Here is a 23,175-nt window from a genome sequence, read left to right on the forward strand (position 1 = left end):
AAATGGAAATGGAAAACAATTACCATTGAAATTTCATTTGTTATTTGTTTTTTTTTTGCGTTTTCATCAACAACAATTTTTGGTTTATTCAGTTTTTCGGAGGTTTTTGCATAATTTATACATAGACATATACATTTATATAACATAACACACACATGTACAACTAAACAATAGTTTTTCGTTTATCAATTTCATTTCTCTCTCTCTCTCTCTGCTTCTTGCTTTTGGTTTATTAATATCACTCATACGCCACGTATGGCAGGTCAGAGAATTCATTCTGGCAGTCCATCAAGTGGCATCGGATTTTTCATCATTCTTCTGGTGCTGTTGCTGCTTTGGACTTTTCCCATTGCCATTTGCTTGTGACTGTTAGTGGCTGTTCCGCCTTCTCAACCTCACCCACGTTGACGGTGGTCTTCGAGGCATGCAACTCCGTCTCCTCGGGAATGACCTTACGACCTTCCTGGTCCTAGGAGAGTTTCGAAATATAAAGATAATACAATAAATCATATCAATATCAATTTGGAAGATAAAGGACTTGCTTAAGACATGCCAAATCCTAGATAAATGGGGTAACTACTGAAAAAAAGTCATGCTTAGTAAAGGAAAACTTCCACAAACAAAGTTTTTTACTATCATTTTTAAATTAAAGAAATAATATAAAAATAAATTTCAGATTTATTTCCTCTAGAGTTGTATTTTAAATAAGTTTTTCTTATATTTTTTATCCCAAAAGTGTACACTTTTAATCATGTTTACAAAAATTCATTTAAAAATCTCAACAACTGCTTCCAAAAAAACTGCATTAAAGTTGCACTCTAATTGCTCTAGTTAAAAAGAATACACAGCCATGCACTTCCAACCACTTACTTTATTTTTCGCACACATGCAATTGGCAATTAAAAAGGTAAAGTCCATGCAAAAACCAATTCTATAACGAGCATAAAAATTAACCAACCGATTTCCAAGCATGATAAACGCCCAAAAAAAAAAAAAAAACGAAATGAAAAACTAAAAACTGGATAAAAACTATACCGAACTGCGGCCGCCATCATGTTGTGCAGTGTAAAGTGCTATTTACAATTTACTCACTCAACTTGCTTTTTGGGTTTTTCCCTTTGCATTTTCCATGGATTTTCATGCACATGCGGGCAAGTATAATCAACATGCATGCTAATTTGAGTTTGAACATGAAATTTAAGTGGCCGATAAATTATATTTAATGGAGTTGTAGTTCGATGATTCGAAGGGGGTTCTGCTTGTATGGATGGATCACCCCCCTCCTAGCCACATAATGAACGTGTTTGCTGTCTGGTTGGAAAATTATGGTTTCCATTTTGAGAAACCCATGAAAAGCTAGCTAATTAAAAAGGAAACAAGGAAGTTGTGGCTTTTGCAATTATTCAATGAAGATGAAGTAGATTTGATTTGGTTGTTTCTTAAGTTTTTATAACTTAAATGGTAAACTTAAGGACTTTAAATTTGATTTTTATTTTCGTTTTTTCCTAAAACTACTTTCAGCTTGTTTAAATTATTCCCTAAATACATCTTTGGGGTGCATTTTTAGTGGGATATACCATTTTTATGGTCCTTATGTCCCCCCATTCGAATTTCAAATGATGTTTTCATTTTTCCCCTACTCAATTCTCGATTCCATAAGCATTCCGGCTGAGTTCGCTTCGCATATGCACGAATAAACGAATAAACTGCAGCAGTTGCAGCGATGTTGTTTGGACTTTTTCTTTTCCTTTTCATTTTCATTTATATTTCTTTTTTTTTTTTTTTTTTGGTTTATTGTCGAAAGGCATTTCCGCGTCATCAAACTTTTTGGATAATTCGCCATGCATTGAACGTAGTTTGCTCGTTGTTTGGCTTTTTATTAAAAAAGTGTTTGGCATGGCTGTGTGTGTGTGTTTGGTGCTGGAGGTGGGCGGAAAATGCACCGGCCTTGCAGTTGAATGCACAAAAGTTTTGCCAGCAAAACTCACGCACACACCAGTAAGTGCACCTCTGTATAGAAATGCGCATCTTAAGTGCCGTGTGTGGTGAAGAGCGAGAGGAAAACTCAAAGGAAAATGTTGGGCAAAATAAAAGGATGCATGGACAGAAAGTTTGTAAAAATATGAACTTATTTTTGTTATTTGAAGTTTTTTTTTAGACTGAAGTAGTTGTTATATTTTTAGTATAATAACTATTATAAAACTGAATAAGTTTTCGAATATTTTAACATATTTTATAATTATTCCTGCTTTTTCAGGCTTTTTTTTCTCTCTGCACCTAGAGAAAGAGGGACAAGAATTTCTATAATGTTCCTATTCAGTTCATTTTGCGAAGCTTTTGTTTCATTCCTTTGTTTGGCTTCGAGTTGGTCCTTCCCTACATATATATACATTTTTTACACTCCCCTTTCAGGCCACCCACTCTTCCCCTTCCCTACTTCCCTTTGAAGGCTCTTACAATGGGCATTACTTACGCGCAATTTCGCGTTCACTTTTTGTGCGTTATGCCGAAGAAGTTATTGGCACCGACGGACTGGCTACGTACGTATATAGCGCCCCTATAAAGACGTTTCTGGCCAAAATCAACAATGACAAATGTTGCCAACAGCACCGAATTACGTGGCATTCATTCTGCGATCATTGCCATAAATATTTCTATTTTTTCGCTGCATTCCTTGCTCTCTCACACATCGATAAATCGCTTTCATAGAAAACGAAATAAAAATAATGCTGGTGAGGAAAAAAATAAAAGCAAAGGAAAAAGTCTTTCTCTGTGTATGTTTGTGTGTGTGTGAACGAAAATGGGATTTTTCCTAGCTACAAAGCAGTAGGAAGGGAGAGCAAACCGGAAATCGTTGAAGGAAGTGGAAACATACACACATGTTCATACATACACATGTGCTAAAAACACACACACAAACACACAGAGACGTGCCTTGGCAATGCTAAAATATTGAGCATTCGATTGGGATTCCTCTCATTCAAAGTTCTTTTGCCAAGAACCGTGGTAAAAGTCGGCGGGTTACTTATTTAAATTTTAAAATTTGTCGGAAAATTAAAACTAACGTCTTAGAATTTATCAAATAGTTTTGGTTTTTGGGCATTCAAATCTGATTTAAATTTAAAATCTTTTCAATTTTGGTGATTTAAACATGTTTTTTAATGATTTTTAATTTTTTCTATTTAAGTATTTTTGTATCTATTTTATTACCAAAATTTTAAATTTTTATTTTCTTTTTTCATTTTAAAATTTTCTTTCTTATATTTTTCAATCTTCCCTCATATTTTCCCTACCACTGTCGATTGAAAAGTTTGAAATCATTTGCCACATTCGAACAGACGTTGCCTTTGCTTCGACTTGTTTGTTTATTCCATGGCATTGTTGTTCTTTTCCACTCCCCCACCCCAATCACCTGCCACCCTAAGAGCCCTCCCACATTCATCACCACCCCCTCCCGGCGTTGCCACACGAAAAAAAAAACAAACATTGTTGCTTTTTTGCAACAGCTGCCATTGTTATTCCTTTTTGTCAACTTGTATTAAGTTCAACAACAAATCATTTGGCGTAAAACGTAAACAAAATCAAAGCGCATGGAAAAAAGCATAGAACAATAGGAAAAAGAGGGACATTTTTCAAGCTGAGCATAGAAAACTTTAAAGGAGAGCCAAAACAAAAAACAAATGCCAAATGGGATGTGAAGTGATGTGAGGAGCCAAGCTCAAATTGCTCGACGAGTGTGCAAAATTAAACTAAACTCAACTAAGCGTTCAGCAAGGAAGAACTCAACGCGTTGGCTTTAGGGGGTTAAGGGGGTTGAGCTTGTGGGTTATGCACATAAAAACAAGTGATGCCCGAAAGTCAAATGGCGCAAGTGCGGGCTTTAATTCAACGAAATAACTTAATGCCCGGATGGCTTGGCAAACTGCGACGCCAGAACCACCACGTACAGCCCCGACTCCTTACCAGTCAGGCTGCCATTTTCCAAACCATCACAAAAAAAACAACCAACAAATACTGCAACGGCAATGGGAGTTGTACATGCCATTGCATTTTCCAGCAGACCTACACGTAGAGAAAAGAGTAGTACTAAAAGATATTAAACCCTATTAGCAGGGCTCCCAAATGTTAAGTTTATATTTTTTATCTATATATGAATGAAATGAAATATTAATAAGTATAATTTTCTCCCAGTGCAGTGGTGCAATATCTTGGCGAATGTTGCTGCTGCCTCAGTTGCCTCTGCCACTGCCATGGCCTCTGTTTATTCGCATTCAGTGCTGCATGCTTTCAGGCGCTTGCATCCCAGAACAAGCGATGCCACAAGGACCCAGGACATGCCATGCAGTAGCAGTTACATATGTTTGTGTGCCGAATTACCCTTTGCCAAGGGGTAGCATCGATTGGCCACAAATTATGGCCAATAACTTATGTTCAAAGAGGTAGTAAGTTATGGGTTTTTACGACAATCTTATAAATCTTTATAAAAAACAACTTTATGTCTAAAAAATATTTAAAAATTATCAAAATTAATATACATTTTAAAGACTTTTCAAGCTTTTATAAAAATATTTAAACTAATAATATTCCTCTTTGAAATAATTTACAAACAAAAGGTAATTCAGCATTCGAAACTGCTTTCATGCTTTCATTTTATTTTATTTTTGACTATTTTGGGATTTTACTTTTGGTTTTTTGTTTTTGGTTTCTTTTTGTTGGATTCTTGTACATTACCATTAACATGGAGCTGGGTATTACGGATAAATCCACAGCGGGTATTGAAGTTAACAAACCACTTGGATACTTTTTCATGCGGCTGGGAAAAAATGTTGATTCCACGCCCTGTTTGTATGCGAATGGCATTTTTGGCTATAGCATATATTATCCATACATATATATATATATAGTAAAAAGGGAGAGATGCACTCACACAGATACTCATACAGTACACACACACACCAACTTACTCACACATACAGATATCGAATAGAAAGCTCTCAGCTTTCTCTGGTTTTGGCAAATTTATTTTTCACAAAGCGAAGTTTTTGGTACTGGTTCGGGAACCTATAGTCGAACTGGCCAGCAATTTGCAACCAATGGGGCTTACACTGGGAGAAAATGGGGATCTTTTTGGTACCTGTTTTAGGTATCTATATTTGATTTATGATCTATATTATTTACTTGATTAAATAAGAAAGTTAAACAGTAAACTAAAATAAGATAAAGTATTATCAAAGCTTTAACATTCTGTAGCATTATATCTGTTTAAAAAATTATTTTAAAATTAAAATTTGATACTTTTTATTTGTGTAATAACTTTCCACTTCCAGCTGGGCTTGCTGCCCCTTTTAAAAAAAAAAGACTATAGGAAACTCTTGGCCTTCTAGGATACGGTTTTGTTATATTTTATTTCCTTCGCTTGCTCGGTGATGTGTGGAGGCAAAACTGTCAGCTTGGTCTGTTTCTCATCGGAATGTTTTTGCAAAAAAGGCGAAAGAGCAAATGCCAGGGGAAAACTTTGTCTTGTTCATAAATTCATTAATTTGTTGTGTGTTTTCCAACCCAGCCCACCCCTTTTCTTCATGTTTTTTTTGTTTTTGCTGCTGCAGCATTTGATTTATTGAATTATGGTTGCCTAGTTGCCATAAAAGCTTCGCCTCAAAGCATTGCAAATTAATTACGAAATTAACTTTGACAAGCGGCTTTGAGAGTGCATCTGGTTTTGGGCTGAGCAGGGCAAGAGAGGGTAAGAGGGGGGATAATCAATTGCCGGACATATACGTGTCCGTATCATCGGAAAGTTTTTAATTAAAGGATAGCTCTGAGGAAACTGTTTGCAATTGCAGGTTGCAGCTTGCCTGTACGAAGAGCAATAAATTATTAAAAATTTCTAAAGAGTTTGCCAAAAGGTATCTGAGAAGGAAAGTTTATATGGAAAGAGGGTTAAGGAAAATATGAAAATATAATTAATCAGCTTTTCTTAATTTTTGAACAACTTTAAATCGAAAAATAAGAGTTCCTGGAAAAATCCTTAAAGAGCTTATAAATTGACACCTTAGGTAACTTTTTATTTGTCCTTGACAACCTCCTTTGAAATTGTTTTTCAAATTTTTCCAACTTCATAATTGAAAAGTCTATTGTTTCATAATCGCCTCTTAAAAGTTGCATTCCAATTTGATTTTCACCTTAAAACCCCAAGCCAGTCTGGGGGGATTTTCGAAAGCCAAAGTCTCTGTTCGGAATTTAAATTGGCAAAAATTGTGGCCAGAGGCGAATATGCTTGCCTGGGTAACAAAAACCAATAAACTTGGCTCGAATTCGAGCTGCACGGCAGCAGGAATACAGGAGCAGGAGCATCAGAGGAACCAGAGAGAAATCGAATCCACTGGAGCGGCATCAAAAGAAACGACCGCTCGACAAAGGCAACCAAATGCCAAACACACAAAACAACCGCCTCTTCAATGTCCCGCTACCCATCCTAAATAGAGTTCACTGAGAGAAAGAATGTCAGCGTTTGAAATGGGTTGGCAAAAGTCTTGTTAGTTCTTAAATAAGTTTCAAAGTTTTTGTGTTATCCTAGAAAATAAATCAAAAATCTTTAAAACTATAACATTTCTAGAACTCTCTTTTGCTGGAAGATTTTTCCTTTAATACTCTCATTTTTCTAACTGCAGTTTGCACGAATCGAACCCGAGGCGGATGCAGTTGGCCCAAGCATCCGGTTGTCAAGGCAAAAACCAGAGACAGGATACAGCCGGGCACAAAGGACACGCGGCAGCATGCTAAAAAGTTATTGTGGCAACAGATGTTGGGTATTTAAAAACCGAAAAATACAACCGTGGAGAGAGGGTAAACCCACGCTGCCCGTCAAAGAAAAATAAACGAAAAATCAAAACAATTGACAGCAATCAGCGAAAGACTCACTCACACACACACAGGACGAAAAAAAGGGGACCTTTACAAAATTTGAACTTACCTCCAGGACCACACCCTCCAGGGCTGGCTGGGAAATGTTCTTCAGATTGCTGTGATTCAATTTCGGGGCACTGTCGGCCCGATTGCGACCCAATGATTGATTCGACGTCTTGTTATCGGCCTTGCTCAGCATCGAATTGTTCGAGGACTTGTGATTAATCTCCAATGCGGAGCGCAGGATATCCACTTTGGAGGCACTCCCAATGTTCCCGTGCCGCGGAACCCCTCTCAAGGACTCTACATTGTAGCTGCTGCGACGCACCGACAGATGGTCATGGATATCGGCCTGCAAGAATGGAAAAAAACAATTTAAAAAGCGCGCCTTGCAGAATCATTAACAAAGTTATCTCGGGCTTAAGGTCCGACAGGTGGACTTTGGATATTGGACATTGAAGTATGATTAAGAAAATGGAATAAACTCAATTAGCCATTAAAGAAAGTTTAAACTTTCAAATTAGTTTGCGCCCTTAACATATTTTGAAGAAGAACTTTAGTCTTTAAAGTTTCTTTAAGGAAGTTATAATACGAAACCTGAATATTTGAAGCTATAAACTCACCCTTGATCCCCTCGGCAGCGATGACAAACTACCAATCTGATTGTATTTAATCATCAAACTCAGCCGCTCCAAGGACATCGAAGTACCCTGCTCCTTTGTGGCCGGCTCTGTAAGCTTCTCCGTTTCCCCAGCCTCCACCGTCTCGACCTCTTCCTCGGACTCCTCTGTAGTATGATCGAATTTGCGCAGCCAAATCAGATGAAGTAGCCCATAGGCAATGCCACCGACCACAGCCAGCAGACCCATATACCGAAAGGCATCTCGAGTGCCAAACTGACCAATGAGGAGTCCTCCAGTGAAACTACCACTGCCGCGCCCTTAAATTGAAGACACACCAAATGTGATTACATAAAGGACGAGTGGCTCATTACGAAAGTACACAATGAGAAAAAGATAACTCAATGTTATATCGAAATGTATGTTAAGTTAAATAAAGAAGTTTAAGAAGAATTTCTTAGGGATAGCAATTTAAAATATTAATTTTTCAACCAAAATCATAATAAACTAAAATTGTTCCTTTCTGTACATCTTTCTACTTACCCAAACTAAAATGAGCCATGCCCAGAACACCAATCAACGTGGCCAGCAAACTTTTTGGGGCCAAAATCGAGCAGTATGTCGCCGCAGCCACCCACATAAGATGACAGGATAACGACTCCATGGCCTCGAACGGAAAACACCACCAGGCATTCCTATATCGAACGAGGGAAAGAGCCAAAAAAAGGGAATTCAATTTTGGAATTGCATTAGGCCGACATGTGACCGGCATTATTCGCACTCACTCGATGAAGGAGTAGCCCACCAAACGGCCGGCATGCGAGAAAAACGCGATGATAATCAAATTAACGTGGCCAAAGATCCGTGTGATTTTCTCGGCTCCGTAGAGGAATGGAATACTGCTAACGGTGCCCACGGTGATGGTGATGCCTGTCCAATAAAATCAGACATTAATGAAAGTAACATTAAACCAGGTCAAAGACACTCAGAAAAATTACCTAGCAAATAGTTTGGAGCACCAAGTTCTTTGAGATATAAAAACAGAAAACTCTCTATGAAACCCCAGAAATTTCCCAGCACGAAAAGGAAACATATAAAAGCAATAACATGAGGCATTTTCAGTAGATTCCAGAGATCACGGAACACATTATCAGCTGGCAGTTTCTCGCCAAGTGGCATCATTAGAACCGACATCGTGGATATAACCAACAGAACGTCATACGTATAGAATGCCGCTGAGTAATCCGTATAGCCCAGGCCCCTCGAAGAGTAATCAATCATAATGCCTGTTATCGGAGAGAATATGGCCATGCCGATGCTGGAGAACAAACGTTCACGTCCAAAATCGCCGCCATACTTCTCAATCATTGTCAGGGCAATCGGATCCATGATGGTTACACCGGCTGACAGCATCGTGGTGGCCAGAAATCTGAGGGAGATAGGGAAATAAATCAGTTCAGAGACGGACAATTGAAGGTGATATCAGAGATAATCAAGTTGTTTTTGTTACATAAGATTATTTTGTATACCTTTATCACTGTTTTAACTCTAAAAATCTAGGTCTAGGTTGCTTAACAAACATTGCTATAACCACTTTCTAGGGGACCAGTTCAACCCCAAACCCACCTCAGCAAGAAGTACACCCAGAAAATGATCTCATCGGTCTCCTTATAATCTGGTGGACAGATCTCCGGTGCATTCATAGTGAAAGTACAACGTTGCATCATGCATTGTACAGCTCCGGATCCCACATTTGTCATATTCGTGCGTCGAACCAAACCGCCACATCTTAAGTCCAGATCATCCATATCGGTGAGGTTAATGTTTCCCCTCACCAGATAGTTATGACCAAATCTTTGTAGGATATCGGTCACCGTCTCATTGGCATCCTGTTCGATTTCCATACCCAGCTGCTCTGTGGGATCAGCGAGATCGGGATGCATTTGTAGCATGAAGTAGGTGGCATCATCATTCTCAGAGTGAACCCAACTGGTCCAGGTTATGTTTTGTTGAATTTGGCTATTTGTTACTAAGAAGAAATACAAATTATTCCATTGTTAAGAGAAATAAATAATATAATAAACTATGAATTCTAATTATGAAAAGAATTTTAATTTTAATAGAAAATTTCAACTTCTTTCATCCATTTCAGCTACCAAATTATAATTGTTAGTCATTTCCTTTCACATTTTTCTCCGCTGTGTTCGAGTGAGTTTTTCACATAATCAGACAGGCAGGAAAATTGCTTTTGCACTTTTCCTGCACTTTTCTGCACACCCCAGAGGAGCAGAGTCTGATTGTGATTCTGATTCTGACTTCGGGTGGTGTCCTGTTGTGTCCTGGACCCTGATGTCCTGTCCTGGCCATGCATGACCAATTTCCAATTGTGCCAAGTGTCAAGTGTACAGCCGAGTGTAATGCCATCATGTTTAGTTAGTTATGCACTTTTGTCTGCTGCTTGTACTGCCCGAGCCCCCCCCCTACCAACCACTCTTTTTGTGTGAACTCCCACTTTGTGATTTCTGGGCAGGACATTACCAAAGTTTTGGACTCTTCGGAGTTTTGTTTAGGTGAAATGGTGCAAAGGTACAAGAGTTTTGCCAACATCTAATGTACATTTGAGTTATGAGTAACACATGAGTTGGCTTTTGCACTTTTGGGAATAAGGGAATAATCGTCCTTTTCTGAGCTAATGGGAGACATAAGAGTATCAAGATTGATTGATTATGGAAACTGGAAAATCTATTCCAGTCCTATATATTTCATTCTATATAACTTTTAACTTTAAACACCCAATAATAACTACTACTATTAACTAACATAATCTTTATAAAGGCAGTCAATTTACAATTTTTTTTTATTATTCCAAAACTAAACTGTTTACCTAAGATATTAACCAAAGTGAAAGCACTCTCTTTTCCATCTCCATTGGAAACATTTTTTTTTATTTTTTTTTTTACTTCCCTATCTCCTTTTTCCCGATCTCCTGACAAGTTGCCGCCCACTTTTAATAATGTGGAATAAAAACGCCTTTCTATGAAGTTTTTCCCAGGGAATTGGAAAAAAGTTTCCCCCGTAAACTTTGGCTTCACACAAAACGTCAGGCTTTAATGACAACCACCATGGCTGGCAGCCACCGCACTCGCACGCACTCAGACAGGTTGAATTATACTTATTTTTTGTAGTTTCATAGAGAGACTCGATGCGGTCTTTGGCTTTTACGGAGCAACTTGTTCTCGGTTGCTGCTGCTACTCCTGCTCCTGGCTGGCAGCTCACAAAAGACGGAAAAACAAACTAATAAAAGTAAAACACACACGGACAGGGGCAAAAACACGGATACGAACAGGGATACGGACACGGATACGGACATCAACGCGGACACGGACCAGGATGGGGGATATGGACATCAATAAATGGGCTGGGGAGGGGATAGAAGAGCATTGCAAGTCGACAACAAGTAAACTGAGTGGAAGAACAAAGGAACTACTACATAGAAGCAACTTGCAAAGGTACACTTCGATTCGAAATTTTAAAAGGATTTTTGAAAGGGATTTTAAAAAGTTATTTAAAAAAAATGCTTTCAAAGGTTACAGTAAGTGAGGATTGTTATCGTAGCTATAAAAAACATAAACTTGACAATATTGATAGTAATTTTTTACAGTGTATAACCAACTGGCCATGATAATAACGCTGTGGTCAGCCGGTGGCTGAGCAAGGGGAGTCCATTGCGGACGGGTTCATCACGTCACTTACAATTCAATCCCTGCATGGACATGGCTGACAGTTCGGCTGACGATGACTGGCCGGGCTCCAGGCCCACCTCCTTTAGCTGGGACATTGGCGGGAACATGGTCGCTGACATATTAAGTACTTCTTGGTATCTGCTTCTCGTTTGCGTTGCGAATAATGCTGGCAATGATGACGCCGGCGATATGGTGGTCGATGTGGTTGGGGCCAGCGATGTGCTTGATTCTGTGGAAGGTTCCATTGTGGTCGTCGTCCTTGTTGTGGTTGCTGTTGTTAGCTGGGATCTCTGGGTGGTTGACGTGCTAGCCGGACGGACATCATACGCCGGGGTATTGGTGTAAAGCTCAGGATTAACTTGCTCCTGCATCAAACAATAGTCAACGCACTGATGCACGGCCAATTCCAGCTCCGGTTCCTCTGGACATTCTCGACTCGGACACGGAGACCACCAGACCTTCAATGGAAAATTCAAAGAAAATAAATGAAAAAAAAAGACAAAAGAATGTATTGGAAATTAGAAATGGTTAAAGGATTTGTGCAAGCAGCGGGAAGGCTAAAAGATGTTCAGGAAAAGCTGAAAATATCCCAGAACATTTGCTAGGGGATGCTTAACATCGATTGTTTGAGCTGGCAGCTAAGATTGGTTCAAGGTATTTGCTCTTAAATGGGATTATTATATGAGAAAAAGTATATGGCTTTCAAATTTAAAGAAATATTTGCGATAATTTGGGGTTTTGTTAACTTAAAATTAAGAAAGGAAAATGTAGCCAAGCACTCTTATTAAAAATAAAACCAAGTAGGCCCTAAAAATTACATCTCACAGTTGATGTATCATTTTGTTCAGTTCTCAGTTGACAGGGCTATAGGGTAGGTCATACAATCTTAAATCAAAGACCCCACGAAAAAAGAAACAAGCAAAACCAACAATGTCTTCGCTGCCGACCAAGTCCTGGACCATTCAGATTCGCGATCTGGCCACCTCACCCTTTGCCATAATTGCGCTGACCTGTGTCCTGGGATATGTGGCCTACATGAAGACACGCCGTCAATATGGAACCTACGATGATGAAGACTACGAGAAAGAGGGACACCGTAAGCTGCCAGCTCCATTGACGGGATTACGCCTGAACCGCAAGCAATTGGCCAACTATAATTCGGACCGCCCGGATAAAACATATTTGATTGCCCTTTTTGACGTGATCTATGATGTCTCGAGTGCTCCCCATGACTTTGGACCTAGCGGTAGATTCGCTAAACTTGCCGGAACCGAAGTCTCGCACTACATTAGGAAGCAAGCCTTCTTTGAGATGCGTGATTATGAATCCTATTTGAAGGAATGGCAGCTGATGCTGGCTGACTTCTTCTATAGAGCTGGATTACTTATCGATGGGGACAATGAGGTTTCTGGTGATAATCTCAAAAAAATGGATTCCATTTCCGAAGAAGTTGAGGAGAAGGCGGAGTTAGTGTCTGAATCGGAGGAGGGAAAAGCTAAAGGGGAACCAATAACGAAATCGGAACTGAAACCGGAAAAAGAGCCAAAGCTTAAGATCCCAGAACTTTCTATACATGATGTCTGTCCACTGGATGAGGGTATCAATTCCGATTGCGAATCTCTTTGTACTGCCTACGATTTCCTACCAGGACATGATGATCGCGCTGATGAGGAGGATGATGATGATGATGAGGACGAGAATGATGACAATGAAGAGTCCCCTAAAGCTGGTCAAGGGGATAATAATGGCGATGTCTTCAATGATCTGACCATGACAGATGCCGTCTCCAACCAGACCATGTGGAATGAAGCCGATGTAACGATGGTGCCCATTTCATAAAGACCCTCTCACCTTCACGCATCGCCTATCGAAATCCAGCCGAAAGTGGCACTTAACCCATCATAAGCCCATCATATACGAACTTAAGCCCTTAGCCATAATAACACGCAAACATAAATAAATATCTTTCGGATTTTATGTATATCTGCATTTGCAGCAGCACTTACACTGAGAGAAAACATTAAAGCCATCATCATCATCAACACTTTTTTACATAACCCCCTCAAATCACATCTTTTGCAAGTTTCAATAGGGTTTTCTAATACATTTGCTATCAAATACATGGGTTAAGGTGTCTTAAATTAGATTTATATTATTTTCTCTCTGTGTACTGCCTGTGGCTGTGGGTTCGTGTTTCTGCATATATCCGTTACCAATTTTAATGTGAATTCAATAAGGCTCTGCCAAGGGTTGCAAGGAGATGATTGGGGCGAAGAGGTTGGGAGTATCGAACGTTCGCCTGCAATAATAAAATGGTAATTTCCGTTCACTGCCATCGTCGTTGGCTGCGGCAGCGGTCGATGCCAAATAAATTTATGCCAAACGGCAAACCGAACTCGGCTCTATAATGGCATAAAATAGTAAACCGCAAGCAACAGGACATGGCCAGTGGTACAGGACGTAACGTTATATGCTACATGTGAAGACTCCTGCTCCTGCTCCAGGAATGGAGACGTCCAACGAACGTGCGGGATGAACACACAAATGTAGCCATAAGATGCGTTTGCATGCCCTAATGGTAACAGAATGCCCTTCAAATGGGTATTTATAGTTTGAAGTTGAAATTTGAATTGTAAAGTAAAATATTTGATAAAGATTTTACTAAGTTTTTTTCGTTTCACTTTCGTTCTTACATTGAAATCAAACTAAATTGCTAAGTAGCACACCCCTCGATACCTTTCTTATAGGGTATCCCTTATTCGCATAGTCACCTTCACTACTTCCCTTGTTTGCTGCAGCTATTTTAATGGTGTTATTGTATTTTATGGGCACATCATAAATACAAATTCAATATACGCCCGTGCCAAGTGGTGAATGCTGGGTGGGATTGGCTGCGTATGTGCGTATCTCTCAGATACATCCGTGAAATGAGGCGAAAGCTGGGGCGTCTTTTGGCCAAGGGCCAGGGACCAAGGTTCCCAAGGATCTCCCCCGAAAATAGCAGTTCCATTGCGTTTCATTACGACTAACGGCAATGGCTGGAGTGCGATTGTGTTAGTGTGTGTGTGTGTGTGCTAGTGTATGAGCACAAGAAAGATCTTAATGTGTGTGCCAGTGTGTGCAGTCGTGTTGGTGTTTTAGTGCGGCTTAAGTGCTGGCAAAACGACACTAAGATAAATGTACGTGATACACAGGCAGGGACATGAAACACTCACACTAGCACTCGGAAAAATCCATAAGAAAATGTGATAAGAAATAGAGGAAAATGTATTTTCTTACTAGAACAAAAAATTGTTAGTAAATAAACTTGAATATTCATAACATCCAGGCTTTATTTTACTAAAAAATTATAATTTTTCTGTATTTAATTAATTGATTTATCATTATTCTTCAGATTTCCTAAAATAAGTAAGCAAAGATAATGTTTATCTTACATTTAACCCACTAAGAACCTTATTCTGTTTACCCATAATAAGATTTTCTGTTAGTGCCTGTAAACCTGATGTGCACTCGGCTTAAGTGGATTTTTTGGGCACCGTCTAGAAGTTCTGGAAGAGACCGAAAAATATCTCTCACTCTGTGGAAAATCTTGTAGCTGCTTCTGGCTGCGAGCTGTTTCTAATGCGTTCCATTTGCTTGCTGGCTGTCAGCCTGCTGCGTTGCTGCTTCTGTCATTTTCTATTTTCTATTTTCCATTTTCCATTTGAATTTGTTTAGCCTCGGCCCAGCTCTCAATCGTAAGGGCCCTTTGGCTTCGTTTTACCATAATATCGCAGTCATGCGGATGTTCATCCCCCCATCCCCTCACACCGTCTCACTATCCATAATTCGATTTATGTAAAACTCTTGTAGTCTTGTAGTCCTGCAACTGCTGCAATTTGCTGCCACTGCTCAGCTCGAAGTGCTGCTTGTGTCCAAATGCAATTGCCAAAAGGTGTGAGACTGTCAGCTCTGTCGGTCGGAGCTCTGCTGACTCCATAAAGAATGCAATATCGAGAGGATTGAACGAGAGAGCTGAACTCTGGTCGAACACCTCTGGGAAGAAGTCTGGTGGGAGAGTGCATTTGTATATCCACACACCCAAAATCTCTTCCTGGCAGCCATAAAGCATGTACTCAAATTTGTTATGCCACATCTGACCGGCTTAAAGGACCCAAAGGACACGCAATAACAGCCAACCCCAGTTACAGTCGTTTGCATTGATATGATCATAAGCATAAAGCGTACACATATATACATATATATATATCTACATATATCGATATCAATAAAAAGGAAACGCTGAGGGAAATCACAGAAATTCTGGTACAACATATATATATAGATATTGCCTTCGACCCCGTTGCTCCCTTTCACAGATGGGATGACATTTATTTGCTTTATTTCGATGATTTTACATGACGCAAATTTATGCACAACTGCAGATAGAACCAGGACCAGCACCAGAACCGAACCAACGACAGCAAAAAGGACAAATAATTGGACAAAAAAAAAGAAAAGATGGTTTCAGCTGCTGCACTCACAGGATGGCAGAAAAAGATGTGCACTCGAAGAATTAGCTTGAGTTTTTACTTATTTTATTAAGAGGTTTTGTTTGGGAATCACCAGAAAACCTATCTCAAATGCCTTGGTTAAGCTCAAAGTATAAATTTCAGTTTAAGCTGACCAAAAACTAAATTTCAATTTAAGTATTTCTAAACTCTATCGTATATAACTGTACTTGATTGTTAATAATCATACAATTCTATATTTCTTTGTTCTCTTTTGTCGAGTGTCCAGTCACTTGAACAAACGAATAACTGCCAAGTTTGGTACTCCGTGCGTATACGTTCTATCGGTGTGTGCTTCGTCGCAATGCGTATCCGCCCCATGTACGTTTGTGTGTGCGCCAGCATGTGGCACGTTGCTGGGAGCCCAGAAATTGCCAGGAAGTTGCTACACACAACGAGAGCATCTCCCTGATTTGATTTCTTTTTTTTTCGCAGAAACGCGCAAAGCGGCAACTTGCCACGCATTAGATACACACACAAACACACATACACGCATATTTTACATGTTAGTATTGGTGATTCCGTGCGAAGAGTGTTCGTGTGGGTGTGTGTGTGTATTGCATGTGGCAACATTTTGTTGCCGCTGCCTCGAATAAATGCCGGCTTTTATGTAGTTCTCGTCTGCCCACATCCATTGCTCCTTCTTGGTTCTCTCGAAAATAGAGACATGCCGTGACTGAAGTGAGACCATTGTGAAAAGTGGAAAGAGGGCTTAAAAGCAGTTCCCAATGGCTAAGAGGATGCCGAAGATTTTTGGCAACTCGCACGCAACAATTGCCATTGAAAATTATCTGACGAGCTGTTGGAAATTCACTGCCAAAAATGTGGAAAACTTTAAGATAGAAATCGTTTTCAATGGGAAATCATGTATTATTCGCTGATTTTCATGGGTTTTTTCCATGGTTAAAACTTTAATTTTTAGTAACTGAGAACATTTTAAGCACGTATCTTATGTACTCCTTCACTTTCATTCTCAACTTGACTATCCATGCAGTTAAAGTCTTGAAAAAAGTGAGAAGGGCCATGAAATCGGAGGATGTTAAAGTGGATGAGGAAAGTGTAGGGTAACCATGAAATAAGCGCATTAAAACTGTACAAGAGCAACAGCTGTTCCAACATCAGCGGGAGAATAATGCATCCGGGGAAGTTTTACCCGCAAGGGAAAACTCAGAGAATCGCGGTGGGAAAACCACAGCCACATCATTTTTAGCTCTTAACTAAACAAGCGTCTAAAGATATTTGCCCACGCACCTCAACCGCAGCTACCCCCCTCAAGCAGATTACAGTCTTCGCCAAACATTCAAACTGATTGAATCGATGTCAAAATGCTTTAATCGATGGCAGGTGGAAATTTCCAATGCTTAAAAGTATGCACAGTGAGAAATTAAGGTGAAAAATTTGCAATATGAAAAGGTTTTAAGTTCCATTTTGGGAATATAAAAATGTTGTAAAAATAAATTTAATATATCTTTAATATAATATTCTTCGACTTTTTCTTCACGTGCAACACTTACCTCAATATCACCGCTGTCTGGATGTCTCAATACGAACGCCGATGGCACCACGCCCGGAATCTCCTGCTGCGGTATAAAGAGCAGCGAGTGATGGAAAATCGCATTCAGGAGCAGACTCATCACAACGACCGGTTTGTATTTGCCAAATTTGTCAACGAGAAAGCCTGCAGGGAGTAAAGTCAAGAAGAAGACGGGGGAAAAAAACAGGATAAATCCAAGGAAAATGTAAGCGAAATTGCAGCAAAATGTTGGAAACTACTGCATCTTGGGTGTGTGTGAGAATCCCAGAGTTCCCTACTCAAAGTAAGTTGTCTACCATTTGGCTGGGGGCTTTGATTGGTTGCTGCCAGCTTAAATGCAGTTTAAGTTGGATTTGCCACACCAAGAAGACAAGCCCCAAAAAGGCAGAATGATGCACCCCAGAATGCTTAAAATTGCTTAAAGAGATTCTCTTTTTAAAAACATATCAAAATTTGTTCATTTAGTTTGCTGTCATTGCCTTGTTTATTAAACTATTTTCATGACTAGTTAAAGGAACTATTTTAAGATAACTTAACATTTATTTTTTATTGCTTAAGCTCTATAAAACTTATTTTATTTTGGTGATATCTCCAGAGCTCGTTTCGTTTTTATTGCCGAACCACTTGCAGCTTTCAATGCCATGAAATGGGACTATCAGGCTGGATTATAGGGCAAGTTGGATGATCGAAATTTTTGATGTGGCAACTTTACGAGAACGTTTTCACTTAGCTGACATTTTATATTTGTATATACACAGCTTTTATGTCCTACAATTCGACCAGCTGCATGCACTTTTCTCTTTTTTTGCTGTTGCCGGTTCCACCTTGCAACGCGTTCAACATTTATCTGCAGCAGCGAGAGTGTCCACATAAAATGTTTAAAAACCTTCACTGTCGCCAACATTCCATACCGCAAATGCATTTTTTAAAATGCAAAAGCAAATAATAAGAATGAATGCAAATAAAAAAAAAACATGGAAAAACGATGAACAAAAGGAGGAGAATGCAACCACACGATGGGGGCACTTCACATGCAGACAGTCAAAGGAGAACAACAAGAACTTTGTTTAATTGTCATTTAAACTGCAAGTGAATTAAATTATTCGCACTCGCTCGGAAAAGTGGCCTGGTCTAAAATATAAAAAAAGAATGTTAACCATCGAAAAAGTGCTCATGTGTGGGTGAATAAAAAAGCAATCAAATGTCCGGCAGTTTGATTAAAAAGATATAAATTTACGAAGCGGGTGGCCACTTTAAATATTTGAATTTTCGGTTTTTTTGTTTTTTTTGCTTTTGAAATGAAATTGTTTATCCAGGACTTAATTGATATTTTACCTACTGATTTTTAGTAGGAAATAATCTATATTTTTGTTAATATTTAAGTTCTAGAAAAAGTTGAATTAAATAATCATAAAATCCCTCCTGCAAAATAAGCTTCTTAGTTTTGGTTTTCCCTCTCATTTCCCTACCTCCCATCTATCAAACAAAGCACAACTTTTAATTAAAATCAACGCCCAACACTAATTAAGATGCCTTAAAACAATTAACCGCCTCTTTACTCACCTGTTATGGGCGGGCTAAGGAAGGTGGTGAAGGGCAGGGCCAGGTAGATAATTGCAATCTCCTCCACCGTAAGTCCAATTGACTGCATATGAATCGTCAGGTAAGGCAAAAGGGACGAGGTAGCTGCAATGGGACAAAAGAAAATACAGATTATTCACCGATTTATTGGAAATCGCGGAATGAAACTTAATTATCAGCAGGAAATGTGTAAGAAGGGAAATTACTCAAACGAAATGATGGAATGTCGTTGGGGTTAATAAAGCCAGTTGAAGGTAATTAAAAACTGTAGGTAAATGATGGGGAAAGGGTTATTAAGGATTAGATTTGGCCGAAAAGAAAGAAAAGGAAAGGAAGAGAAGGAACTTTCTACATTTTTTCCCTCTTCCTAAGACATTTTCTTAAGTAACAAGCAAGCTAATAATATCACTAAGAAAGTAGTATGAAAGAAACATGTTAAGATCAAATTTTATTTTGCTTTTCAAAGTCTAAAAATGGCTTTCCTTTCATTTCTTCATTTTCATTATTTATAACCTACAAAATAACCCAAAAGTCACTTTGCGAAACAGCAATGGAAAACGCTTTTCCAAATAATCTTCGTGCAGTTCAATAATTTATGAACATTAACGCTTCACGTTGCCGTTGCCAAGAAAAAGAAAAGTGTGTAAAATCAAGGAAAATCGAGGGAAAATGATGGCAACAAATTGGGCGAAACAGGAAGGCATTCGCATCCAACCAATATTCCCCAGCTACCATTTCAGCCTTGCGCAGCCTTGACCAATTTAAATGCAAACACGCCAAGGATCCCGGGCACGTCTCTCGGTCCGGAGGGGAAAAGTGCGTGTCCTGAATAAAATTCGTTTGTTAAAGTGCAGTTAACACTGGGCCTGGGCCTCGGAAAAGGGCGGCTTGAATTCAACCGTTTTTTTACAGCTCCTGCATTGCCTCAGATAATTAACAATAATACGCATGGTGTGTGTGAGTGTGTGTGTGTGTCGGCGTCTGTTTGTATTTGCTCAATGCAATAACAATTAATTGCTCGTATTGCCGCTGCCGTTTCTTCCCTTTCGCCGAAACGGAAACGGAAACGCAAGCATGTCAGGGTTGTTTGGCTTGGCGGCCATTCATGTTCATTCGCATTCTCGAACACACACATACACACACACACAAAGAAATTGTTAAAAACAAAAAGAAAAGTTTATGAATATAAAAAATGTATTTGAAAGAATATTGAAGGCTTGAAGGGCGATTTCAAGTACAGATTTTTGAAAAATCTTATTACTAACTAAAATATTTCACCTGAAAATATATATATATAATGTTCCAAAAAATCACAAAAAATACTTTTATTTATTAAAATATTATTTCCCTTTATAAAACTTTATTTTTTATATCCCCAAAAATCATAAAAAGTGGTTTTAAATAAGGAAAAAATGTTTTTCTTTACAAAAATTATATCAAAAAGCTAAAACAAAAATCATTAAAAATAGTTTTAATTATAAACTTAGCCAGAACAAATAAAGCAAAATCAAATAAAAACAAAAACATTAATAATATCCAATTTGATAAACTTTTCCCTCTACAGCTGTCAGTGTAAAGTTTGGCCTCAGTTCCGTTCGGCTGGGATCTGTTCCAGCCAGGCTGTCATTCGTAATTAATGTCCCTTTGCCCATTTAAATGGCACGTTTTTTTTGCCCAAAAATCCCAAACCCACTTTAATAATTATTATTCAGTTTTTCACTTGTCACTCATACGCGTACAGACATTTTCAGCTATGCACAAAGTTTTGGCAATACGTTCTCAGTTTGTCTATGCAATTTGCAACTATATTGCACTCTATTTGTGCATATTTGAGGGGACAGATGGAAGCGACTCTCAACTGACACTGACAAATGCGACATGTCCCGGCAGAAATATTAATTGCAATTTATTTTATCATTTGTTTTTGGTTTTTCTTTTTTTTTGGAAATTTATCGACCGGTGGTGTATAGTGAATTGACATTTAGGGCAAGGGGTAAACTTATTTCGGAAATTAAAGTTGATTGATATGAAAGGAAAATTGTATAAAAAATAAGACAAAATCTGTCAATGGCAGGAAATAAAAAAAAATACTTAACTTTAGAATTTAATCTTTTAAATTTAATGAAAACCTCGCACAGACTGACAGCCTTTTATGCATTTTTTTTTATAAAATTAAACTTAAAAAGCTTTTACAAAGCCAGGAGTGAGTCAAAAGATCAAAAGACAAAGAAGGCAGAACAAAGGCCACAATTTCAAATTGATTGAATCGAAATGAAAATATTAAACAAATAATTAAATGATGTTAATTAAATGACCAAAGGCTTCTTCTTATGCAAACAAAAGGCATATTTCAGCAACTAATTACAGTTCAATACGCAAGCATTATGAATGCAATTATAAATTTAACATCATTTTTCTGCAAAGTTACTCTTTCTTTTTTAAGGGTATGCGTGTTTTTAAGGAAAGGTTAAAGTTTATAACACTATAAAGGCAAGTTTCATCAAGGATTTTAAGATATTTTAATATTTTCTTAACATTTATATTTTTTTCTCAACATAGTCATATTTTATTTTTACTTTTTACTTTAAATTATTAACAATTATTTACTTTTAAACGAAATAAAACAACAAAGAGAAAAGACAAAAAGAGAGAAAGACAATTGATTAAAAATTGCCTTTTACATTTAACAACAAGCCACACAAAAATATGAAAACGAGAAGCCACAAACATTTTAATAACATGTTCAGAGATTTCTTTTGTCAAGTCAATGTTAAATTTTAAATTACATTTTATTCTTAAGCCAATTAAATTATTTTGTGAACTTTGCACTGTCGAAAAAAGTCGACAGAGATATAAAAGATGTGCCCAAAAATAAGCCACGGCTTAGCTTTAGCCAAATAAAAAACGCATTAATACTCATTTTAGTGACAATCCGAGTTTAATGGCAAAAAAGACAAAGGGAGGTAGAGGTGGTGGATGGGTAGTAAAATGCTTTTGCCATTGACCGCCAGAAAAAAACATTCAGAAAATGGCGCACGGTCAGAAAACGGAGGCGTCTACACATATGTCTCTATGGCTGTGTTTGTATGCTCGTCCAAGGCAAATCAAAGTAAACCTTTCTCAAGCTTAAATCACATAAGCTAGATTTATTTACAAAAGACGCACAAATACACATGTACAAACACTCACACACATACAGACAGAAGTTATGAATGCCTAATTGCCACACGCTGGGAAAATCTGCTCAATGTGCATCAGAGAGTCTAACTGAATTTATACAAATGTGTTACACATTTTCCCCCAGCCTAATTGATAACTTCCGACCAGCCCAGTCCCCTACATTTCGAAGCAGGGGATTTGGAGAGTGTGATAATGAATTCAGATTCACTGCCAGAGGAATAAATCTGCCTACCGGACTTTGCTCAACATTTTTCCAGCCGCTGCTGCTGCTGCTGCCTGCATCTCCTATAAATTGCGTTTGTCTTGGCTTTTCGTTTCTGAGATAAAAAACTGTACTTTCATTTTGATAAGTTAAATAGAATAATGTAAATATTTGTATCTAAAATAAGATATTTTTTCAAAATTCAGTTTATTTCTTTGACAGCTCAACAGAACAACGGGTCGTATGCGTGATATCTGTAAAAATCACTTTAAAAGTCAAAAATATATATCGCCTTTACTAACCATTTAAACCCTTTGATAAAAATGATTTCTAATTGGTTTTTAATTATATATATTTTGTGGACATTACTCACCGCCATACATCACGAAGAGCGTAATTTTCAGCATTATCAGATTGGGATTAATGCCGCGCCGCTGGCAGAATTCTCCAAATCGCGATAGCTCCACCTTTTCCGTGACCACCGGATCGGTGGCCATTTCCTCGTTGACCATTTTCCCCATCTTCCCCAGCTAACACCTGGAGTCTAGACACGTCGACGACAGTTTTGAAGTTCGTTTCAATGAAAAGCGTCCAGCGGGAGGGGGAAAATTGCCACCGATCTAAGTTTCTCGGTCACACACAGTTAAGCACACAAACACAGTCACTAACACTAATACATGGCAAGGCACTCGAAATTAAATCCGTAGTTTATTTTGCTTTTTATGATTTCTCTCGCTGGCTTTTTCTTGTGATTTTGATTAAATTCAATTGAAATTTGTGATCATCAAGGCAGACCAGTGGCTCTCTATATATATATATATATCTATGTATATTACACTCTTAATCACGTTTAAGTTT

General features: G+C 38.3%; 2 protein-coding genes across 3 annotated transcripts; one reads left to right on the forward strand and one right to left on the reverse strand.

The window, feature by feature from the left end:
* Positions 1-58: 58 nt before the first annotated feature.
* On the reverse strand, positions 59-23,138 carry LOC108111759. 2 transcript variants are annotated; one of them, XM_017221323.2, is made up of 12 exons: positions 22,691-23,138; positions 18,918-19,040; positions 17,335-17,498; positions 11,281-11,728; positions 9,153-9,555; positions 8,525-8,955; positions 8,312-8,456; positions 8,070-8,221; positions 7,530-7,846; positions 6,974-7,258; positions 4,732-4,839; positions 59-469 (listed from the first exon to the last, which is right to left on the reverse strand). In XM_017221323.2, the coding sequence occupies exons 1-12, from the start codon at positions 22,836-22,838 to the stop codon at positions 311-313; spliced, it is 2,883 nt and encodes a 960-aa protein (XP_017076812.2). In that variant the 5' UTR covers positions 22,839-23,138; the 3' UTR covers positions 59-310. The 2 variants fall into 2 exon arrangements, with proteins under 2 accessions (XP_017076812.2, XP_017076828.2); XM_017221339.2 differs by lacking the exon at positions 4,732-4,839.
* Positions 12,099-13,416, forward strand: LOC108111779. The gene has a single exon (XM_017221352.2). It carries the CDS (start codon positions 12,201-12,203, stop codon positions 13,107-13,109), a length of 909 nt encoding a protein of 302 aa, XP_017076841.1. The 5' UTR covers positions 12,099-12,200; the 3' UTR covers positions 13,110-13,416.
* Positions 23,139-23,175: the final 37 nt, after the last annotated feature.

Source organism: Drosophila eugracilis, unplaced genomic scaffold, assembly GCF_018153835.1.
Source record: "Drosophila eugracilis isolate 14026-0451.02 unplaced genomic scaffold, ASM1815383v1 contig_393, whole genome shotgun sequence".
Taxonomy (NCBI): Eukaryota; Metazoa; Arthropoda; class Insecta; order Diptera; family Drosophilidae; genus Drosophila; species Drosophila eugracilis.

What these genes read in the sequence shown, in the direction of transcription:
- LOC108111779 (XM_017221352.2), top strand. Translation starts at nt 12,201, where the DNA reads ATGTCTTCGCTGCCGACCAAGTCCTGGACCATTCAGATTCGCGATCTG.
- LOC108111759 (XM_017221323.2), bottom strand. Translation starts at nt 22,838, where the DNA reads ATGGGGAAAATGGTCAACGAGGAAATGGCCACCGATCCGGTGGTCACG. An exon ending in TGGGTGTACTTCTTGCTGAG is followed by an intron (nt 8,956 to 9,152) that starts GTGGGTTTGGGG and finishes TATCTCCCTCAG; the next exon opens with ATTTCTGGCCACCACGATGC. An exon ending in TACCCAGCTCCATGTTAATG is followed by an intron (nt 470 to 4,731) that starts GTAATGTACAAG and finishes AAACTCTCCTAG; the next exon opens with GACCAGGAAGGTCGTAAGGT.